This window comes from Ceratotherium simum, chromosome 4 (genome assembly GCF_057802395.1).
Source record: "Ceratotherium simum simum isolate JZ-2026a chromosome 4, ASM5780239v1, whole genome shotgun sequence".
Taxonomy (NCBI): Eukaryota; Metazoa; Chordata; class Mammalia; order Perissodactyla; family Rhinocerotidae; genus Ceratotherium; species Ceratotherium simum.
In genome coordinates, this window is record NC_141903.1 from 7,636,625 (window position 1) to 7,653,539 (window position 16,915).

The 16,915-nt window shown below is 49.5% G+C and overlaps 1 protein-coding gene across 1 annotated transcript; it reads left to right on the forward strand.

Annotated features, from left to right (window-relative positions):
• The first annotated feature begins 524 nt into the window (after nucleotides 1–524).
• DUSP1 (dual specificity phosphatase 1) lies at nucleotides 525–3,834 on the forward strand. Its single transcript, XM_004428518.3, has 4 exons — nucleotides 525–1,130; nucleotides 1,406–1,551; nucleotides 2,147–2,366; nucleotides 2,803–3,834. Exons 1-4 carry the CDS (start codon nucleotides 764–766, stop codon nucleotides 3,171–3,173), a joined length of 1,104 nt encoding a protein of 367 aa, XP_004428575.1. The 5' UTR covers nucleotides 525–763; the 3' UTR covers nucleotides 3,174–3,834.
• The last annotated feature ends 13,081 nt before the right edge of the window (nucleotides 3,835–16,915 follow it).

Sequence of the window (16,915 nt, forward strand, 5' to 3'; positions counted from 1 at the left end):
GCTTCTTGGGAACCTGCCTCTGCGCCTGTTGGGGACGAGGAAATGAAAGGGGTACACGTGTATGCAAAAGCGCAGGAAGCCCCTTTGCGCTCCGGCTGGAGGCGGCCAGGGGCGCGGGGAGGGGCACCAGGGGGCGGGGAGGGGAGGCTGGCGGCCCGCCGCCCGCTCTCCCAGCCGCTCGCACCCCGGAGGTCAGCCCTCGGCTGGCAGCGCGCCCTCCTCCCCGCGGGGTCCGGGGAGCGGCGCGGGCCAGGTCCCCGGGGACGCGCCATGCGCAGGCCGGACGGCCGGGCGGGGGCCAGAGCCAGCGCCGCTTCAGCGGATCCCGCTCCGAGCCCGATGACGTCTTCGCCTCTGGCTCCGCCGGCGCCAAGCCGGGCAGGGCGGGTGACGTCACCGCCCATCACGTGACCGCCATTCAAACAAACAAACCCCCTCCCCCCGCGCGCCGGCCCCGCCTCGCCCCGCCTCGCCCCGCCTCCGGTGAGGCCACATATAACCGCGCTCCCCCGGGCCGAGCTCGCTGCGGAGGACACCGGGGCTGGAAGTGCTAGTGGCCGGAGCGGCAGTCGGGGGAGAAGCAAGAAAGCCGAGGCGGCCGGAGTCCCACACCACGCTCCCTCGTTCAGTCCAAAGGCAGTTTTGGGTTCGGCGCAGAGAAAGCTCGAGTCGGGCCTTTCCTCGAAAGCGGTCGCCCAGCCCTTGGCTTTCCGAGGACAAAGAGCACAGGAGGATTTGCACGCTGGGGGCACTGGGGCCGGCCATGGTCATGGAGGTGGGCTCCCTGGACGCCGGAGGCCTGCGGACGCTGCTGCGGGAGCGCGCGGCGCAGTGCCTGCTGCTGGACTGCCGCTCCTTCTTCGCTTTCAACGCCGGCCACATCGCAGGCTCGGTCAACGTGCGCTTCAGCACCATTGTGCGGCGCCGGGCCAAGGGCGCCATGGGCCTGGAGCACATCGTGCCCAACGCCGAGCTGCGCGGCCGCCTGCTGGCCGGCGCCTACCACGCCGTGGTGCTGCTGGACGAGCGCAGCGCCTCCCTGGACGGCGCCAAGCGCGACGGCACCCTGGCCCTGGCCGCTGGCGCGCTCTGCCGCGAGGCGCGTGCCGCGCAAGTCTTCTTCCTCAAAGGTACGCCCTCGGGGAAGCTCGGGGGCCGGCTGCACGCCCCCTGCCGCCTTGTCGGGGGACCCCTGGCCCTCAGCTGCTGGGGGGCCACCCCACCTGGAGCGCATGGGCGCCTGAGTCGTATTCTGGGGACTTGTCATTGGCATTGTTTGGCTCTAGGAACAAAGACTGTCCGGGTCCCTCCGGGGTAAACTTCCAGCCCTGGTGGGTGGGGGAATTGGATGAAGGTGCCCTGTCCGGCGGTACTAACGTAAAAAAATGTCTCTTTGTATTCCCAGGAGGATATGAAGCTTTTTCAGCTTCCTGCCCGGAGCTATGCAGCAAACAGTCGACCCCCATGGGGCTCAGCCTTCCCCTGAGTACTAGCGTCCCTGACAGCGCTGAATCAGGGTGCAGTTCCTGTAGCACCCCGCTCTATGATCAGGTTAGTGGGGGGCCGTGCCAGAGGGGAGCAGGAACAGCTGGCAAAGGCCTGGAAGAACAGCACTAGTGAGGATATAGAAAGTGACCTGCAGGGCCGGCCCCGTGGCTTAGCGGTTAAGTGTGTGCTCTCCGCTGCCGGCGGCCCGGGTTCGGATCCCGGGTGCGCACCGAGGCACCACTCCTCCAGCCATGCTGAGGCCGCATCCCACATACAGCAACTAGAAGGATGTGCAGCTATGACAGACAACTATGTACTGGGGCTTTGGGGGAAAAATAAATAAAAATAAAATCTTTAAAAAAAAAAAAAAAAGAAAGTGACCTGCAGCTTGATTTATAACGGAGGGGACACAGGGGTCTTATTTATCCCATGGTTAAGTGGTATGACGAGCTGAAGTCCCTAATGCCGGCACTACAGAAATGAACTTGTTGGCCCTGCCCAGGCAAATGGGTTTAGTCCCCTATTTATTTATGCTCCGACAGTGCTGAGAAGTTCACCTAGTATTGAAGCTGAGTTTTCCAGCAGGGAGTTTCTGTGGGTGTGGGCATGGCATTGATGTTGAAGAACTTGACAAATATTGGATATTTCTGGATTTCAGGGTGGCCCAGTGGAGATCTTGCCCTTTCTGTACCTGGGCAGTGCCTATCATGCTTCCCGCAAGGACATGCTGGACACCTTGGGCATCACTGCCTTGATCAACGTCTCAGCCAATTGTCCCAACCATTTCGAGGGTCACTACCAGTACAAGAGCATCCCGGTGGAGGACAACCACAAGGCGGACATCAGCTCCTGGTTCAACGAGGCAATCGACTTCATAGGTAAGTGGAACGATGCTTGGGGCTTCTACCTCACTCCCCCCATTTTAGCCACTGAGCCCAAACTCTATGGCAAGGACTTGAATGACATTCTTCTCAGCTTTTCTCCCGAGATTAAATATCAGTCTGGTGTGGGTAACATTCCTGCAAAATGATGGATTTGATGTCCCATTTTACAAATTAGCCATCTGAGCTTCAGCAAGTTGAATTGATTTGTCCGGTATCAGTCTGCTTAGTGGAGATGCCTGGTCTGGGTTTAAATCCCTTGCTGTTCTTTGCACAGTGCCCACATCGCCTCCACCAATAGTTGTCCATGTGATGGCTTGAGGTGCCATTGACTCTCTCTGGACAGGACACACGTGACATTTCTTAGACACCCTATGCCTGGGGTTGTGGTCCTTCTGAGCTCTCGAGTAACCAGCCACCCTTTGTTTTCCAGACTCCATCAAGAATGCCGGAGGAAGGGTCTTTGTCCACTGCCAGGCGGGCATTTCCCGATCAGCCACCATCTGCCTCGCCTACCTCATGAGGACTAACCGAGTCAAGCTGGATGAGGCCTTTGAGTTTGTGAAGCAGAGGAGAAGCATCATCTCTCCCAACTTCAGCTTCATGGGCCAGCTGCTGCAGTTTGAATCCCAGGTCCTGGCCCCACACTGCTCGGCAGAGGCCGGGAGCCCTGCCCTGGCTGTGCTCGACCGCAGCGCCTCCACCACCACCGTCTTCAACTTCCCTGTCTCCATCCCCGTCCACCCCACGAACAGTGCGTTGAGCTACCTTCAGAGCCCCATTACGACCTCTCCCAGCTGCTGAAAGGCCCCGGGAGGCGATCTTCACAACCCCCCAGGCCTCCAGGCTCCTGGAGAGGAGAAATGCAATAACTCCGGGGAGGGGCTCGTGAGGGCTGGTCCTTATTTATTGAATTTCACCCGAGTTCCACTGGGTTCCGAAGCCATCACAGTGACGACTTAGCGTCGAGACGTTTGCTGAACTCAGCACATTCGGGACCAATATATAGTGGGTACATGAAGTCCCTCTGACAGAAAGGGGCAGAAGAGAAAGGACTCTGTGAGCCGATTTCTTTTTGCTTGCCCCCATTTTTTGTAGAAACTCTTCATGCTTGACATACCTACCAGTATTACCATTCCCGATGACACATATACGTATGAGAATATACCTTATTTATTTTTGTGGAGGTGATCTGCCTTCACAAACGTCAGTGTCTACTCCTAGAAGAACCAAATACCTCAATTTTTGTGTTTGAGTACTGTAATGCCTGTAAATATATCCTAAGCAGGTTTGTTTTCAGCACTGATGGAAAGCACCAGTGTTGGGTTTTTTTAGTTGCCAACAGTTGTATGTTTGCTGATTATTTATGACCTGAAATAATATATTTCTTCTTCTAAGAAGACATTTTGTTACACAAGGATGACTTTTTTATACTACAGAATAAATTATGGCATTTCTATTGAAATCACAATTCTTTACTTCTTGGGCAGCCCCACCTGATCCCTCTTCCACTAGTGAAATAGAGAATCCAGACAAGGACCTCCAGAATGTGTGCTGGGATCTGATCCCAGACTCCTTGGTGGCTCCAGGATGGCTGGGTTGCCACGGAGGTAGAGAAGTGTGATCTGTGGACTATCTTGAAAAACCCAGTGTCCACTCATGCCCTTTTAAACAGCTGTATCCCCTACCATGTCACCCAGGGAGCCTGTGTCCCCAGAGCCAGAACTAGGAGGAAATAGCCACTTACCTGGATTGCCCCTTTCACTGAATACTTTCCCCAGAATGATATAAAAAATCTCTCTCCCCTCAGAGCTGTGCTAGAGTTAATGAGGATGATAGTTTTCCAGAACGCTTGACATAAATGCGTTCCTGCTATGTGCAAGGCAGTGTGTGCCACCCGCCCCCAAAACAATGCAGCAAGATCTTTTACAGATGAAGATGCTGAGACCCAGCACAGCTAGCTGGCGGGAGTGGGGGAATTGGGCCCCACATCTGCTCTGTTTCCTAATTCTATGTGCTTTGCACTCTGTCACTTGCTTCTCACGTGCTCTCTTTTTGCCTTTGAAATATCCTTTATGTTTGTGAAAATAACACCTCGGATGGTTAAAAAAAAGCGCTATGAGCAAATACAAGGTAGACAAATCCCCTGAAATCCCCATCCCAACCTGACAGTTACTAACGTTTTGGAGCCCACCCCTGCTGGCCTCTGTGTGTGTAGACAGCATTTTTGGTATCTGCCTTCTTCAGGTCACTTGCTGCTCTAATTTCATAATTTTGTCGAAGAATATAGGCACTTAAGTCTGTCTTGCTCTAGGGCAATATTCTGGATTTTTACTCTCTCTTGCCAAACAGGCCAAAACAGAGAAGGTGTAATTGACTACCAGCCCAGTCTGTAATGTTGAATTAAATAACAGTGAAGCTTCTTGGTTACTGGCCCCTTAGCTTCTGCACCCCCATGCTTGTTTCTAGACAAAGTGCTGTAGGAAGCAGAAAAGGAAAGGTCTTGACTTCTCTGGGAGTGCCCTGAGCAGTGGTCTTGGTCCAGTCCCGTGGTTCAAGGCCTTGACAAAGGATCTGTGTCCTTAATCTTTCCCCACTGATTCACTGTCTGTCACCTGACTCCCAGGGCCTGAAAGATCCCTGTGTTCTAAGTTCTAAGAACTTACCCTGGGCTGGCAAGCTCATTTCCTCGGCTGGGCTTCCGTTTGCAAGTGCATTCACGCCTTTCAAAGCAAAGCGTACCCGGTGTTTTTATCAAACCCTAGAAATTTACTATTGCAAATATCTCCCTTCGTGGAAATGTACCAGCGACTTCGAGTCCGTGGCAGATGCCATGGCTGACTTCCCCATGGGCTCAGGCCATCACTTTCTGCTTGGCAGGCACTGGCTGAACAAAATTAATCTCCGGTGTAATCTACACAGTGGAAAAATACAGCATCTGCCTCAGGGAGCCGCCAGTGAAAACAATTCACTCACTTCTCCCAGCACGAGCCGCTCCACCTCCGGACAGCCCGGTACAGCCAGGGTGATAACCCTCGTTCCCCATGTATCCCATTCCCTGTCTTCAGGCCCTCCAGAAAAATGTCACTTTTGGCCTGAGACTGCTTAGAGGAAAAAAAAAAGGTACTTCATGAGGAAAAGATGGTTGAACTGTTAAAATGTTTGTTTCTCAGTGGGAGGTTGAAATAGAGACAACTCAACATTTAAAACTGATAGTGTGGTAATAATAGCTGTCAACGTTAGACCTGATGCCATGTGCCAGCCACTGTGCTAACTGCTCTCCATATGGTCACATTTAACCTTTAACAGCAGCTCCCATTTTACAGAGGAGGAAACTGAGGCTCAGAGAGGTGAAGCCACAACCCTCTATTTCTAGCCCAGGGTCATACAGCAAGAAAATGGCATTGCAGAGATTGGAACCTGGGTCTGTAAGAAGACTGGGGACTGAAGGCCTCATTCAGTCCAAAAGACAGCTTGAAGGAGTGGGGGAAAAATGAGCTTCGTAGCAGCCAGATGTCACTACGGTTTTACCACATAGTTTTGGGGTGGGAAAGCTATTTTTCCCTTTGGGCCTCAGTTTCCTCATCTGTAAAATGAAGATGATAAAACCTCCTTCACTTGTGAGGAGGAAACGGGCTCATGAATGTAAAATGCCTGGCAGGTCATGGGCCCTGGAGAAACCTTCAGATCCCTTTACCTCTCCTAACAACCTCTAGTGGTTCTCAGGTCTCAGTTTTCCCTCCCATAAAATGACCAGTTTGCACTGCATCTAACGGGTAAAGTTCCTCCCAGCCCTGTAATTCTAGGATGTAGAAAATGCATCAATGCATACTTTATGCTTTTCTGTGGTTTCCAGACACCCATTATTCTATTAGGATACTTCCAACACCAAACATGTCCACCGCATCCTCTCCTTTCCTCGGAATTTTGCAAATCATAGCTAATTTGCCTTGGACCTGCAGCCTCCGGCGTCCGTTTCCCTCCCTCCCTCCCCTGGCCCATCTAGGATGACATCATGGTGTGTACACCTTTAAGATTATATAAATCTGTGATCATACAGTGGCCTCCATCCCCATGGTAACACAGAGGAGTTTCCCTTTTGTGAAGAAAGCTGTCTTGTCACTTCCTGATGCTGACAAATCAGTTTGGGAGATTAAAATAAAGGGGGGGCGGGGTGCGAGAGGCAGCCTCTGAGAACTGCTGGCTGTGGTGGTTTCTGGTTGCCATACACAGAGGCAAACAAAGCTGGGCGATCTGGGGAGCCCCGCCCAGAGCCAGGCCCCAGCTCCCTTTCCCACACCTCACCCAGCTGGTTGGTGGATCCAGGTCACTTCGAGCTGTTTTTCTCTGCAGGTTGCATTCTGGGGAGCAGATGGGAGGGCTGCCCACCTCTGGGGACTTTCCTGGGGCTCTGCAGGGCAAGCCTGTTGGAGATCAGCCTCTGGGTCCAGATGAGCCTCTGCTCTCCCTTTTCTGTTCAGGAGGTGTCTTTCCTCCTGGAGGACAAAGGATACGCGCGTTGCCAGCACCACGGTGGACAAAACTGTGCTGCCGAGGAACATACTGTAAAACCACCTTTTTCTTGACCGTGGCTTTTTAAGCTAAGCAGCAGTTCCGCTCAATCATTCATTCATTCAACAAATGTTTATTGACTCTGTAGGCCTGGGATACTTTGGTACAAGACCAAGTTCTTGCTTTCAGGCGGCTAACAATGGGGGTGGGGGGCATTATCTAAATAAGATAATTAAGAAATAAGATAAGGATGAAGGCTCTGAAGGTGGGATAATAAAAGGGGGGGGGGGCTACTTTAGATTTTGGTGGTCAGGGAGACCTCTCTGAGGGGTGGCTAAGCTGAGACCTGAATGACAGCACCCAGCTGCCCCTTTGAGAGGCCAGCTGAGAAGAGGGTTCCGGGCCAGGAGGGCAGCAGAGGTTTGAGAGGGATCTTCCAGGACTGGTGGACAGAGCACTTGACGTGGAGTCAGCTAGACCTGAGTTCAAGTCCTGATTCTGCCACTTGTTAGCCCTGTGTCTTACTGTGGGTAAGTTACCAAACTCTTTAAACCTCAATTTCCCATCTGTAATATAGGCCAATAACCTGCGACCTTCAAAGGCTCTTTAAGGGTTAGATGAAAGGCAGTCACCTCTGGGCACATCAGAGAGGCTTGGCAAAGGCTCATTGTCCTCTCATGACTCAGCTGGTCCCCATTCTGTCATTGGAGCAGCAGCGCCCCTCCCCAGCACGTCCTGGCGAAGGGAGACGTGGAAGTAGCTGTCTTGCCCGTCCTGACACACCCCCAGGCCTGCGCTCCTATCCGGCTGCCCTCCTATTGGGCCTTCAGAGCTTTGTTTGGGAGCGGCCTTTGCGTGGAGACCACCAGCCCAGCCCTGTTAACCGTGGGCCTCAGTTATCTCATCTGTAAGAGGCACCTGAGGTGACCGTCACCCATCTTCCTTTCCCACTCAACTGCCAGCTCCAAGCCCTCTCCTCACCCAAGCCTGGGAAGGCTCTGGATCCCTGGGGTTCATTCGGGCTGGTTCAGGGAGACAGAGGGGAGAGGAAATAGATACTGTCTGGGAAGAGGGAGCAAGGGGGCCTGGACCTTTGGAAGGCGGGTTGGTGTAATGCAGATGTGACTGGTCCCTGAAGGAATGGGTCCCCCACCATGTCCTGTGAGGGTATCGCATACTCCTGGCCCCCAGGGCCTGCCCTTTTCTCCAGCTCAGGGCAATCCTGTGCCATGGACCACACTGCAAAGCTCGGAGTTAAAAGCTTCATCGAGGTTGACACCAATGCACACTTGAGGCTGGCTGCCTCCTCTTCATTCCTCACATATTCATTCATTCAGTAAACATCAATTTCGTACCTTTGGTTTGCAAAATACTCAATATTGACCTCTCCCCAGACTGACTTAGTCTCTCCTGGGATTTGTGAACCTGTCTACACTCTCCAGACCACACTCACTTGAGCACATGATTCAAGGCCCTCCAGGAGGTGACCACTGCCTTCATCGCCAGCGTCACCGCTCCTGTCCTCGCTGCTGCCCTTCGTGCATGTGGAGACATGGGGTTCTCCTAACTCAGTGCGCTCTTTCCTGCTACCCTTACCTCTGCACATGCTGTTTTTCTGCTTGAATCACCTCCCTCTGCTCAAAATATCACCACATCTGTGACGCCTTTTTTGACCTTTGAGACTTCCTCGTCTGTGCATCAATGTCCTGAGAACATCTAGCTTCATCCTGCTGCTGTAAGCCAAGGGTCATAATCCAACCGCCTACTGGGCCAGGCAGGTCACATAAATGAGAATTGGGCCACCAGGGACTGTGGGTGGCCTAGGAAGTTCATGCTCTGTGCCCCAGGGAAGCTGCTGGTCAAAGTGGAAACACAGGCCCCGTGTTGCCAGACCTTCCTATTTTTAAAAGAAGCCAGGAATTTGTACTTTTATGTAAGATCTCTTAATTTCAGAAACTTTGTAAGGGCCAAACAAAACATCTGGAGCCTGGATCCCGCCCATTGGCTCTGAGTGTGTGACCGCTGCTGGACACCTGTTACCTCTCTCAAGGGAAGGGTCCTCCCTTACGCATCTCTGGGCCCCCAGGACCTAGCCCAGGGCTTACTGAGTAGCAGGCACTCTGTACACATCTTCTGAATAAATGAGTGAGTGAGTGACAGTCATTTATCTCCGAGAAGGTGCTCAGTAGATGTTAGAATAATACAAAGAAAATTCTGAGATTTTGTTCCAAATGCCTGGGACAAAACTGATAGACAACTATTGTCTGTATGACCTTGGGTGGATTACTTCTCTAAAAGCCTGAGTTTTCACATCTCTAAAAAGGGAGTGAGGAAAGTATTTGCTTCGTGTGGTAGTTATCAAGATCAAGTGAAATAATGTACAAGAAATGTTTTGCACAGTACTTGACACACAGCAAGCAATGTGTTAACTATTTTAACCATCATCATCATCATCATCATCATCATCATCATCATCAAGGGAAAGACAAAAGAAAGGAAATAAATGTAGACAGCTATCAGATTTCAATCTCTAGCCTAGACCTCTCCCCTACCTGCAGACTTGTATATTCATAGCCTCCTTGACATATCCATTTGGTGGTCAAATAGACTCTCAAATTTGGCAATTCCAAAAACAAACCTTTGATTTACCCTCAAACCAGCCCCTGTGGTCTTCCCACCTTTGTTACTGGCCACTGCATTCTTCCATTAGCTCAGCTCAAAAACCTTGGAGACAGCCTTGACTCCTCCCATTTTCTCATAACCTATATTTAATGCATCAGAAATTGAAACAGGTCTATTTTCAAAACATAACCATTTTCAAAATATACCTCCTTCTCATCACTTCCAAAACTACTTTCTGGCCCAGCCACCAACCTATGTGGCCTACACTACCGCAGCAGCCTCATGGCTGTTCTCCTTGCCTTGGCACTGTCTCCCTCATTCTGTTCTCAACCAGAATCCAAAGCTATTCTGTTAGCATTGCATATTAGTGCACATGTTATCACGACAAATCCTCTCAGTTTTTGCTTCCCTACAAATATTTTTATTTACTTTCATTATTAAAGAATGTTTTCACTGGGCAAAGAATTCTAGTTTCAACCTTATGTCTTTAATCACTTTGAAAATACATTCCATTGTCTTCTGACTTTTGTTGTGACTTTTCATAAGTCAGCTAACTATCTGAGCTTAGTTTTCCCCCTGAGGGTAATCTGTCTTTTATTTCTGGCTGCTTTAGGATTTTCTTTGTCTTTTGGGGGTTTTTTTGGCAGTTTTATTATAATGTCTCCATAGTTTTCTTCTCATTTATATTTCTTGTGATTTGTGGTGCTTTTGAATCTGTGGCTTGAGATCTTTCATTGGCCTTGGAAAATTCTGTTATTATTTTTCTGTTTTGATACTTTCACATATTAAACATAGTTATTTTAATGTCTATGACCAATAACTATCTGGATCCTCTCGTGTTTATATCTATTGCCTATTGTTTCTCTTGGTTTTTTAAAAAATTATGTTTTATTCCCTCATATGCCTGGTTATTTTTGAGTGTCAGGCACTGTGTATGAAAAATTTTAGAGATCATTTGAGGCTTGAGGTGGTGTTATCCTCCTCTCCGGAGGGTTTACTTTGGTGCAGGTGGCTAGGGGCCTCAGAATTCCCGATCACCTTAATCCAACCAAAGACTGAGATGGCTGGAGAGGACTTGAACCTTGGAATGCTGCTTCATTCTTATTCCAAGAGTGTATCCTTAGGGGTTCCAACTAAAAGCTTGGGGGATTTAACAGGCCACCCAGCCTGGATTACTTTTTTGGGTAATACTCAAAAAAGGCCCAGGAGTGTACCAGATTCCCCATTGGTGTGCCTTGAACACTATTTTTTGACCCATTAGACTTATGAGTCTTTTAAAAACTCTGCTCTATTTCTTGGCCTTTCAGCCTCCGATTTCAGAACTAGTAGACGTCCTTTGGGGAAAAGAGGCCCCCAGATACTGTGCTCACCCCTCTGGGTTTTCCTCGCCAAGATCTTGATCCCACAATTCCTCACTGCCCTTTTAGTGCCTGAATGTCTTCAAACTAAAATATCTAAAAATATTTTGTCCAGCTTTCCTAGTCCTCAGCAGTAGAGTGATCCTGAATTACGTAGTCTGCCGTGACTGGAAGGGAGTTAGACTTTAAAAGCCCAGGATGAAACTTCTAATACATCGGGTCATTTTCCTCCTCTACTCAAAACTCTCCCCTGGCTCTCATCTCACTCACAATAAAAGGCCAAGTCCCTACAAAGCTACCAGACCTGACATGATTGTCTTGCTGATATGCCTCTGGCCACATCTTCTGCCACTCTTCCCCTCACTCATTCTTCCAGCCACGCTGGCCTCGGCACTCCTTCCAGCGGAGGCAGAGCTCCCTCTTGTTTCAGGGACCCGTGATCTTCCTTCAGATCTCCGCAGGGCTGGCTCCCTCATTCCTCCAGCTCTCTGTTCAAGAGCCATCCATCAGCGGACCATTCCCTGACCACCAGCCCCCTTAAACTAGCAGCCCCCTGCCCCAACCCTGGCCATCCCTTAACTTTTCTCTGCCTTATTTCTCGACACAGCACCTATCACCACCTGACATTTACCGATTTGTGTATGGTCTCTCTCCCCACTAGAACGTAAGGCCTCAAGGGCAGGGACCTTGTCTGTCTTGTGCACTGCCAGATCTCCTGGAGTGGGTACTCAATAAATGTGATGAACAAATGAAAGAATTTTGAAGGCTCTAGACAATTCCCCTCCTTTCTGGGTGAGTTCTGGGCCCAAGCTAGGGGGAAGTGATTCCTTTCTGCTCAACCAACCTCTTTCTCTTCCACATGAGGCAACTTCCCTTAGCGACTTTCCAGTAACACACATGGTGTGCACAAGAAATAAAATGTATAAAAGTGCTTTGTAAGCCAGGAGCAAGGTGAGGGTCCTGGCTGTCCAAGACCTGCTATCCTGGGGCTCTGCTCTTGGGATCACAGCTGTAACTCTGGAAAAGACAACGGTGGGAAAATCTGCTCAGGGACTCCACTCTGAGCCCATCCTCCCACCACTTCCCCCCACATTTCCTCTCTCCCATCCGAGGGAGAATTCCCCCTGGCGTGGGCCTCTAATAAGGAGAATGGGGCAGAGGGTGATTCATGGGGAAGTCTGTAGGGCCGCTTGGGGCTTATGACTCACAGCTTCTCATCTAATAGGAGGATTAGATATCCATACTGAATCTTCCGGAAATCTCCTTTGCTAAGGTCTGTAGTGACCATTGGAGATTCTGCCCCACAGAGCTCTCAATAGCACCTTCCTGGCACTTGTCACTTTGTGTAGATGTGTGTCTGTTGTTCAACAAGTACATACGGAACAGAAAAAGCAGGGGAGGCAAGGAGTGAGGGGGGAGGAGGGAGGGAGGCAGGGGAGAGGGCATCTGCCTCCCCCTCCAGACTGTGAGCCACTGAGGGAAGACCATGCCCTTTTCATTTCTGTGTCCCCAGCCTCCAGCACAAGGCTCAGAGTATAGCTGGGGAAGTGAATGTTTCAATAAATGAAGAAATATCTGGGAGGGTCTCGAGGGACCTCATTCTAGGATACTGCCAGCCTGACAGAGCCGCAAGGCAGTGGCAGACGGGGATTGTCAGAGCCAGCCGGGTTGGGGCTGGGTGTCCACTGTGGATGACACTCGAGAGGCTAGGGCAATGGGGCCTGGTCGAGACAGGGGCTCTAAGCCACAGTCTGGTCATGAACCAGCCCCTGCTGAGCTGTACCTGGTGCTGGCCCTGTGCTGGACACTGGACACACAGGGAGGGAGCAGACACGGTCCCTGACCTGCCTCTCCCAGCAAGCGGTGGAGACTGATGGGTTGACCCAGGATGTTAGTGCAGTGGTCTGGGAGCTGTCATGAGGTGTGGGCAGGGCAAGAGGGTGGGAAGATGCAGGGAAGGGTGGGGAGAGGGGAGAACAAGGAGGAAAGGCTTTCTGCCGGGGATGACCCTTGAGCCCTAAAAGTCTGGGGACATGGCTCAGAAAGGACTCCTGTCCTCAAGATGATGAGGAATGGTCTGAAGCCATTTACTGTTGTTCAAGAGATTTTATGGAAGGAAGAAAGGCCCAGGACTTGTCCCAGGCCTGGCCTACTTGCCGGAGGGGTGAACTCCCCAGAGCCCTCGTGAGAGTCCCTGTGCTTGTCCTGCTCTTATGCAAAATGGACCAGCGCCCTGTGCCTCCTAAGGTGGGCATTTCAAAGTGTGGGCACTGTGGTGCCCTGAGCAAGGCCAAGAAACGACCCCAGGGAAGAAGGACTGAAAAGCACTAGCCGGACCCTGGCCCCAGCTTCTCTCATATTGTCACTGGATGGATGGTTTAGGCTGTGCTCTGTCCCTGCAGGCAGAGGAAGGGTCTACTCCACTCCTAGCTGCTTCCCTGGTGTGCAGAGCCCTGCAGCCTTGGAAGGGCAAGGCCTGGGGTCCCACTCAGGCCATTGTTCCTCCTATTGTAAAGTCTACAAGAGACTGGGGGTGACTTTATTTCTAATGTCTCTGGCCAGACTAGTGACCAGTAGAGCTGTGATAGCTCAGAGTGGGAGAAGAAAGATAAGGGAAGTCTCTTTTATTGAGCACCTACCATGACAATTTGCTTTAGATGTGTGGTTTATTTCATGCTCCCATCTGGCCTCTTTGGCAGGGCTTACTATTATTGCCATGTCATGAGGCATGGTCACTGAGGCCTGGAAAAGTAGTGGATTCACCTAGAGACACGAGCTGGGCTGAACTCAGTCTGGTCTGAGGCCCAAGTCTGGCGGGGTCTTTCTACTGCACCAGGCCACACAAGGGTGAGTCTTGCCCACACTCTGGGGCCCACCACCCCTCTTTAAGATCAGGGAAGATGAAAAGTGCTGATGATGGCTACTAGATGAGGCTTCCCCCCAAGGGCTCCTGGGAAGGGGGTTTATGTATTCTTGTGTCCTCAGTACCTTCAATAAATTCACAGACCATGATTAAACTGACTGTGTAGGGCATAGATGGCTGGTTGCCCCCAGTATCTGTTCTTTCTTTCTTTCTTAATAATAGATTTTTAGCCAGTATGTGGCCTACATTTCCCAGTCTCCCTTGCAGCCAGATGTGGCTATTTGAATAAGTCAGGCTTAGGGTATGTGTAACTTCCAGAGTGTGTCCTCAAAGAGAGGGAGAATGCTTTTCTGCCCCCTTTCATCCTTCTTGTTGTCTGGAATACAGATGTGATGGCTGGAGCTGAGGAAGCCATTTTGAACCATGAAGTAATGCTTAGAATGATGGCAAAGCAGCAAGATAGGAGTCTGGGTCCCTGAGGACTCTTGGGGGATAATTCTCCATGGCATTTTTATACCTTTTAGGACACCTTTTGTCTGGAGTCATTTTTTTTCAAGAATGTTTGTATGGCAAATAGCCTGGGGGTACAGAGATAGTGTCTCCTTCTGGAACAGAGAACAGATGTCTCCCGACCAGGAAAATAAACATAATGTCTTTCTCCAGGGCAGATGTTGGCTACATTTGCTAGCAGTCTCTTAGAAGGAGTTTCCCAAACTCAGTGTGTCTCAATTCTGACACAAACCCACTGTGTGCACAGCATCCACCTGGACCTTCCTCACTGGCATCACTGGGGGACAAGGGGAACCAGTGAAGCATGAACCACATGCTGCCTGCCGTGCTGTGAGTAACAAAGTCCATTGTCTCTGACCCTGGAGCCTCGTGTCTTCTGCAAGCATCTACGGAACGGCGGTAGGCTCACTTGTTAGTTTGCAAATAGGAAAAGAATCTCAGACCCTTAGTGCTTCTGACAAGGACTTCACGGAACAGAGCATGATCATCAGCCCTAGTGGGCTTTTTTTTTTTCTGTTTTCTAACTTTATTGAGATAAAATTTACCTCAATAAATGTATCTATTTTAAGCTTACTATTTAATAAGTTTTGACAAATTTATACAGTTTTACATATCCATGAATTTTGACAAATGTGTACAGAATATATTATAGCTACCAACACATCCAAGATATAGAGCACATCCATCATCAAAAAATTCCCTCTTCCCCATCAATCCCTACTCCCTAGCTCAGCTGACCGGGGATATGCTTTTTGTCACCACGGATTAAATTTGTGATTTCCAGAGTTTCACATAAACGGAATCATATAGTACTCTTTCTGTTGTGCCCAGCTTCTTTCAATCAGGATAACTTTTTTAGATTAACCCATGTTGTGTGTATCAGTAGTTTCTAAAAAAATTTTTAATAGATTTTATTTTTTAGAGCAGTTTTAAGTTCACAGACAAATTAAGTGGAAAGCACAGAGAGTTCCCCCATACCTCCTGTCCCCACACAGGCACAGCCTCCCCCACTATCAACATCCCCGCCGGAACGGGACGTTTGTTACAGCTGCTGAACCTACATTAATGCATGATTATCACTCACAGTCCATAGTTTACATTAGGGTCACTCTGGGTGTTGTACATTCACTGGTTCTGGACAAATGTATAATGACATGGTCCACCATCACAGTATCATACAGAATAGTTTCACGGCCTTAAAAATCCTCTACACTCCACCTAGTCATTCCTCCCTCCCCCCCAACCCTTGGAAACCACTGATCTTTTTACTGTCTCCATAGTTTTACCTTTTCTAGAATGTCCTTTATGATTAGACAGTATGTAGACTTTTCAGATTGGCTTCTTTCTCTTAGTAATATGCATGTAAGTTTCCTCCATGTCTGTTCCTGGCTTGATAGCTCATTTCCTTTTAGCACTGAATCATATTCCATTGTCTGGATGCACGACAGTTTATTAATCCACTTACCTACTTAAGGACATCTTGGTTGGTTCCAAGTTTTGGCAATTATGAATAAATAGTTAGAAATATAATTCATAAATAAATATTATAAATACTTATGAATAAAGCTGCTATAAATATCCACGTATAGGTTTTTGTGGACATAAATTTTCTGCTTCTTTGGGTAAATAGCAAGAAGTGGGAATGCTGGATTATATTGTAACAGCATTTTAGTTTTGTAAGAAACTCCCAGCTGTCTTCCAGAGTGGCAGGACCATTCTGCGTTCCCACCAGCAACGTACGGGAGGTCCTGTTGCTCCGGATCCTCGCCAACATCTGGTGTCGTCAGTATTTTGGATTTTGGCCATTCTAACAGGCACATAGTGGTATCTTGTTTTAACTTGCAGTTCCCTAATGACATAAAATGTTGAGCATCTTTCATACGCACATTTGCCGTCTTTATATCTTCTTTGATGAGGTGTTTATTCAGGTCTTTTGCCCATTTAAATAGTCAGGTTGTTTGTTTTCTTATTGTTGAGTTTTAAGAGTTTTTTCGTATATTTTAGATAACAGTCCTTTATCAGATATGTCTTTTGCATGTATTTTCTCCCTGTCTGTGGCTTGTCTTCTCTTTCCCTTGAATCTGGTGGGCTTTTTTGTGGGAGAGAAAACTGTATTTCTATATCCCTATGTTGTTTAAGCCACTGTTATGCTGGGCTTTTCTTGTGACTGAACCTAATTCTAAATAATACATCAAGATGCACTTCCGCTTAGAACCTTCCAGTGGCTTCCCATCACCCCCAGAATAAAGCCTAACTCTTTCTGTGGCTTTCACGGGCTCAGTTAGCCTGGTGCCTGGCAAAGTCGTTAAGAACAAGGCCTTGGAAGCCAGGGTGCGAATTCTGGTGGCGTTGCTTCCTATGTCGTGACCTTGGAGAAGTTATTAACTTCTTGGTGCCTCAGGGTCCTCAGCCTATGATGGATTAATAACAGAACTACCGGGGCCGGCCTGGTGGCCTAGCAGTTAAGTTCGCACATTCTGCTTCGGCGGCCCACGGTTCGCCGGTTCGGACCCTGAGCTCGGACCTACTCACCGCTCATCAAGCCGTGCTGAGGCGGCGTCCCACAGAGAAGAGCTACAACTCTACAGTTATGTTACACAACTATGTACTGGGGCTTTGGGGAGAAAAAAGAGGAAGATTGGCAAGAGATGTCAGCTCAGGGCCAATCTTCCTCATCAAGC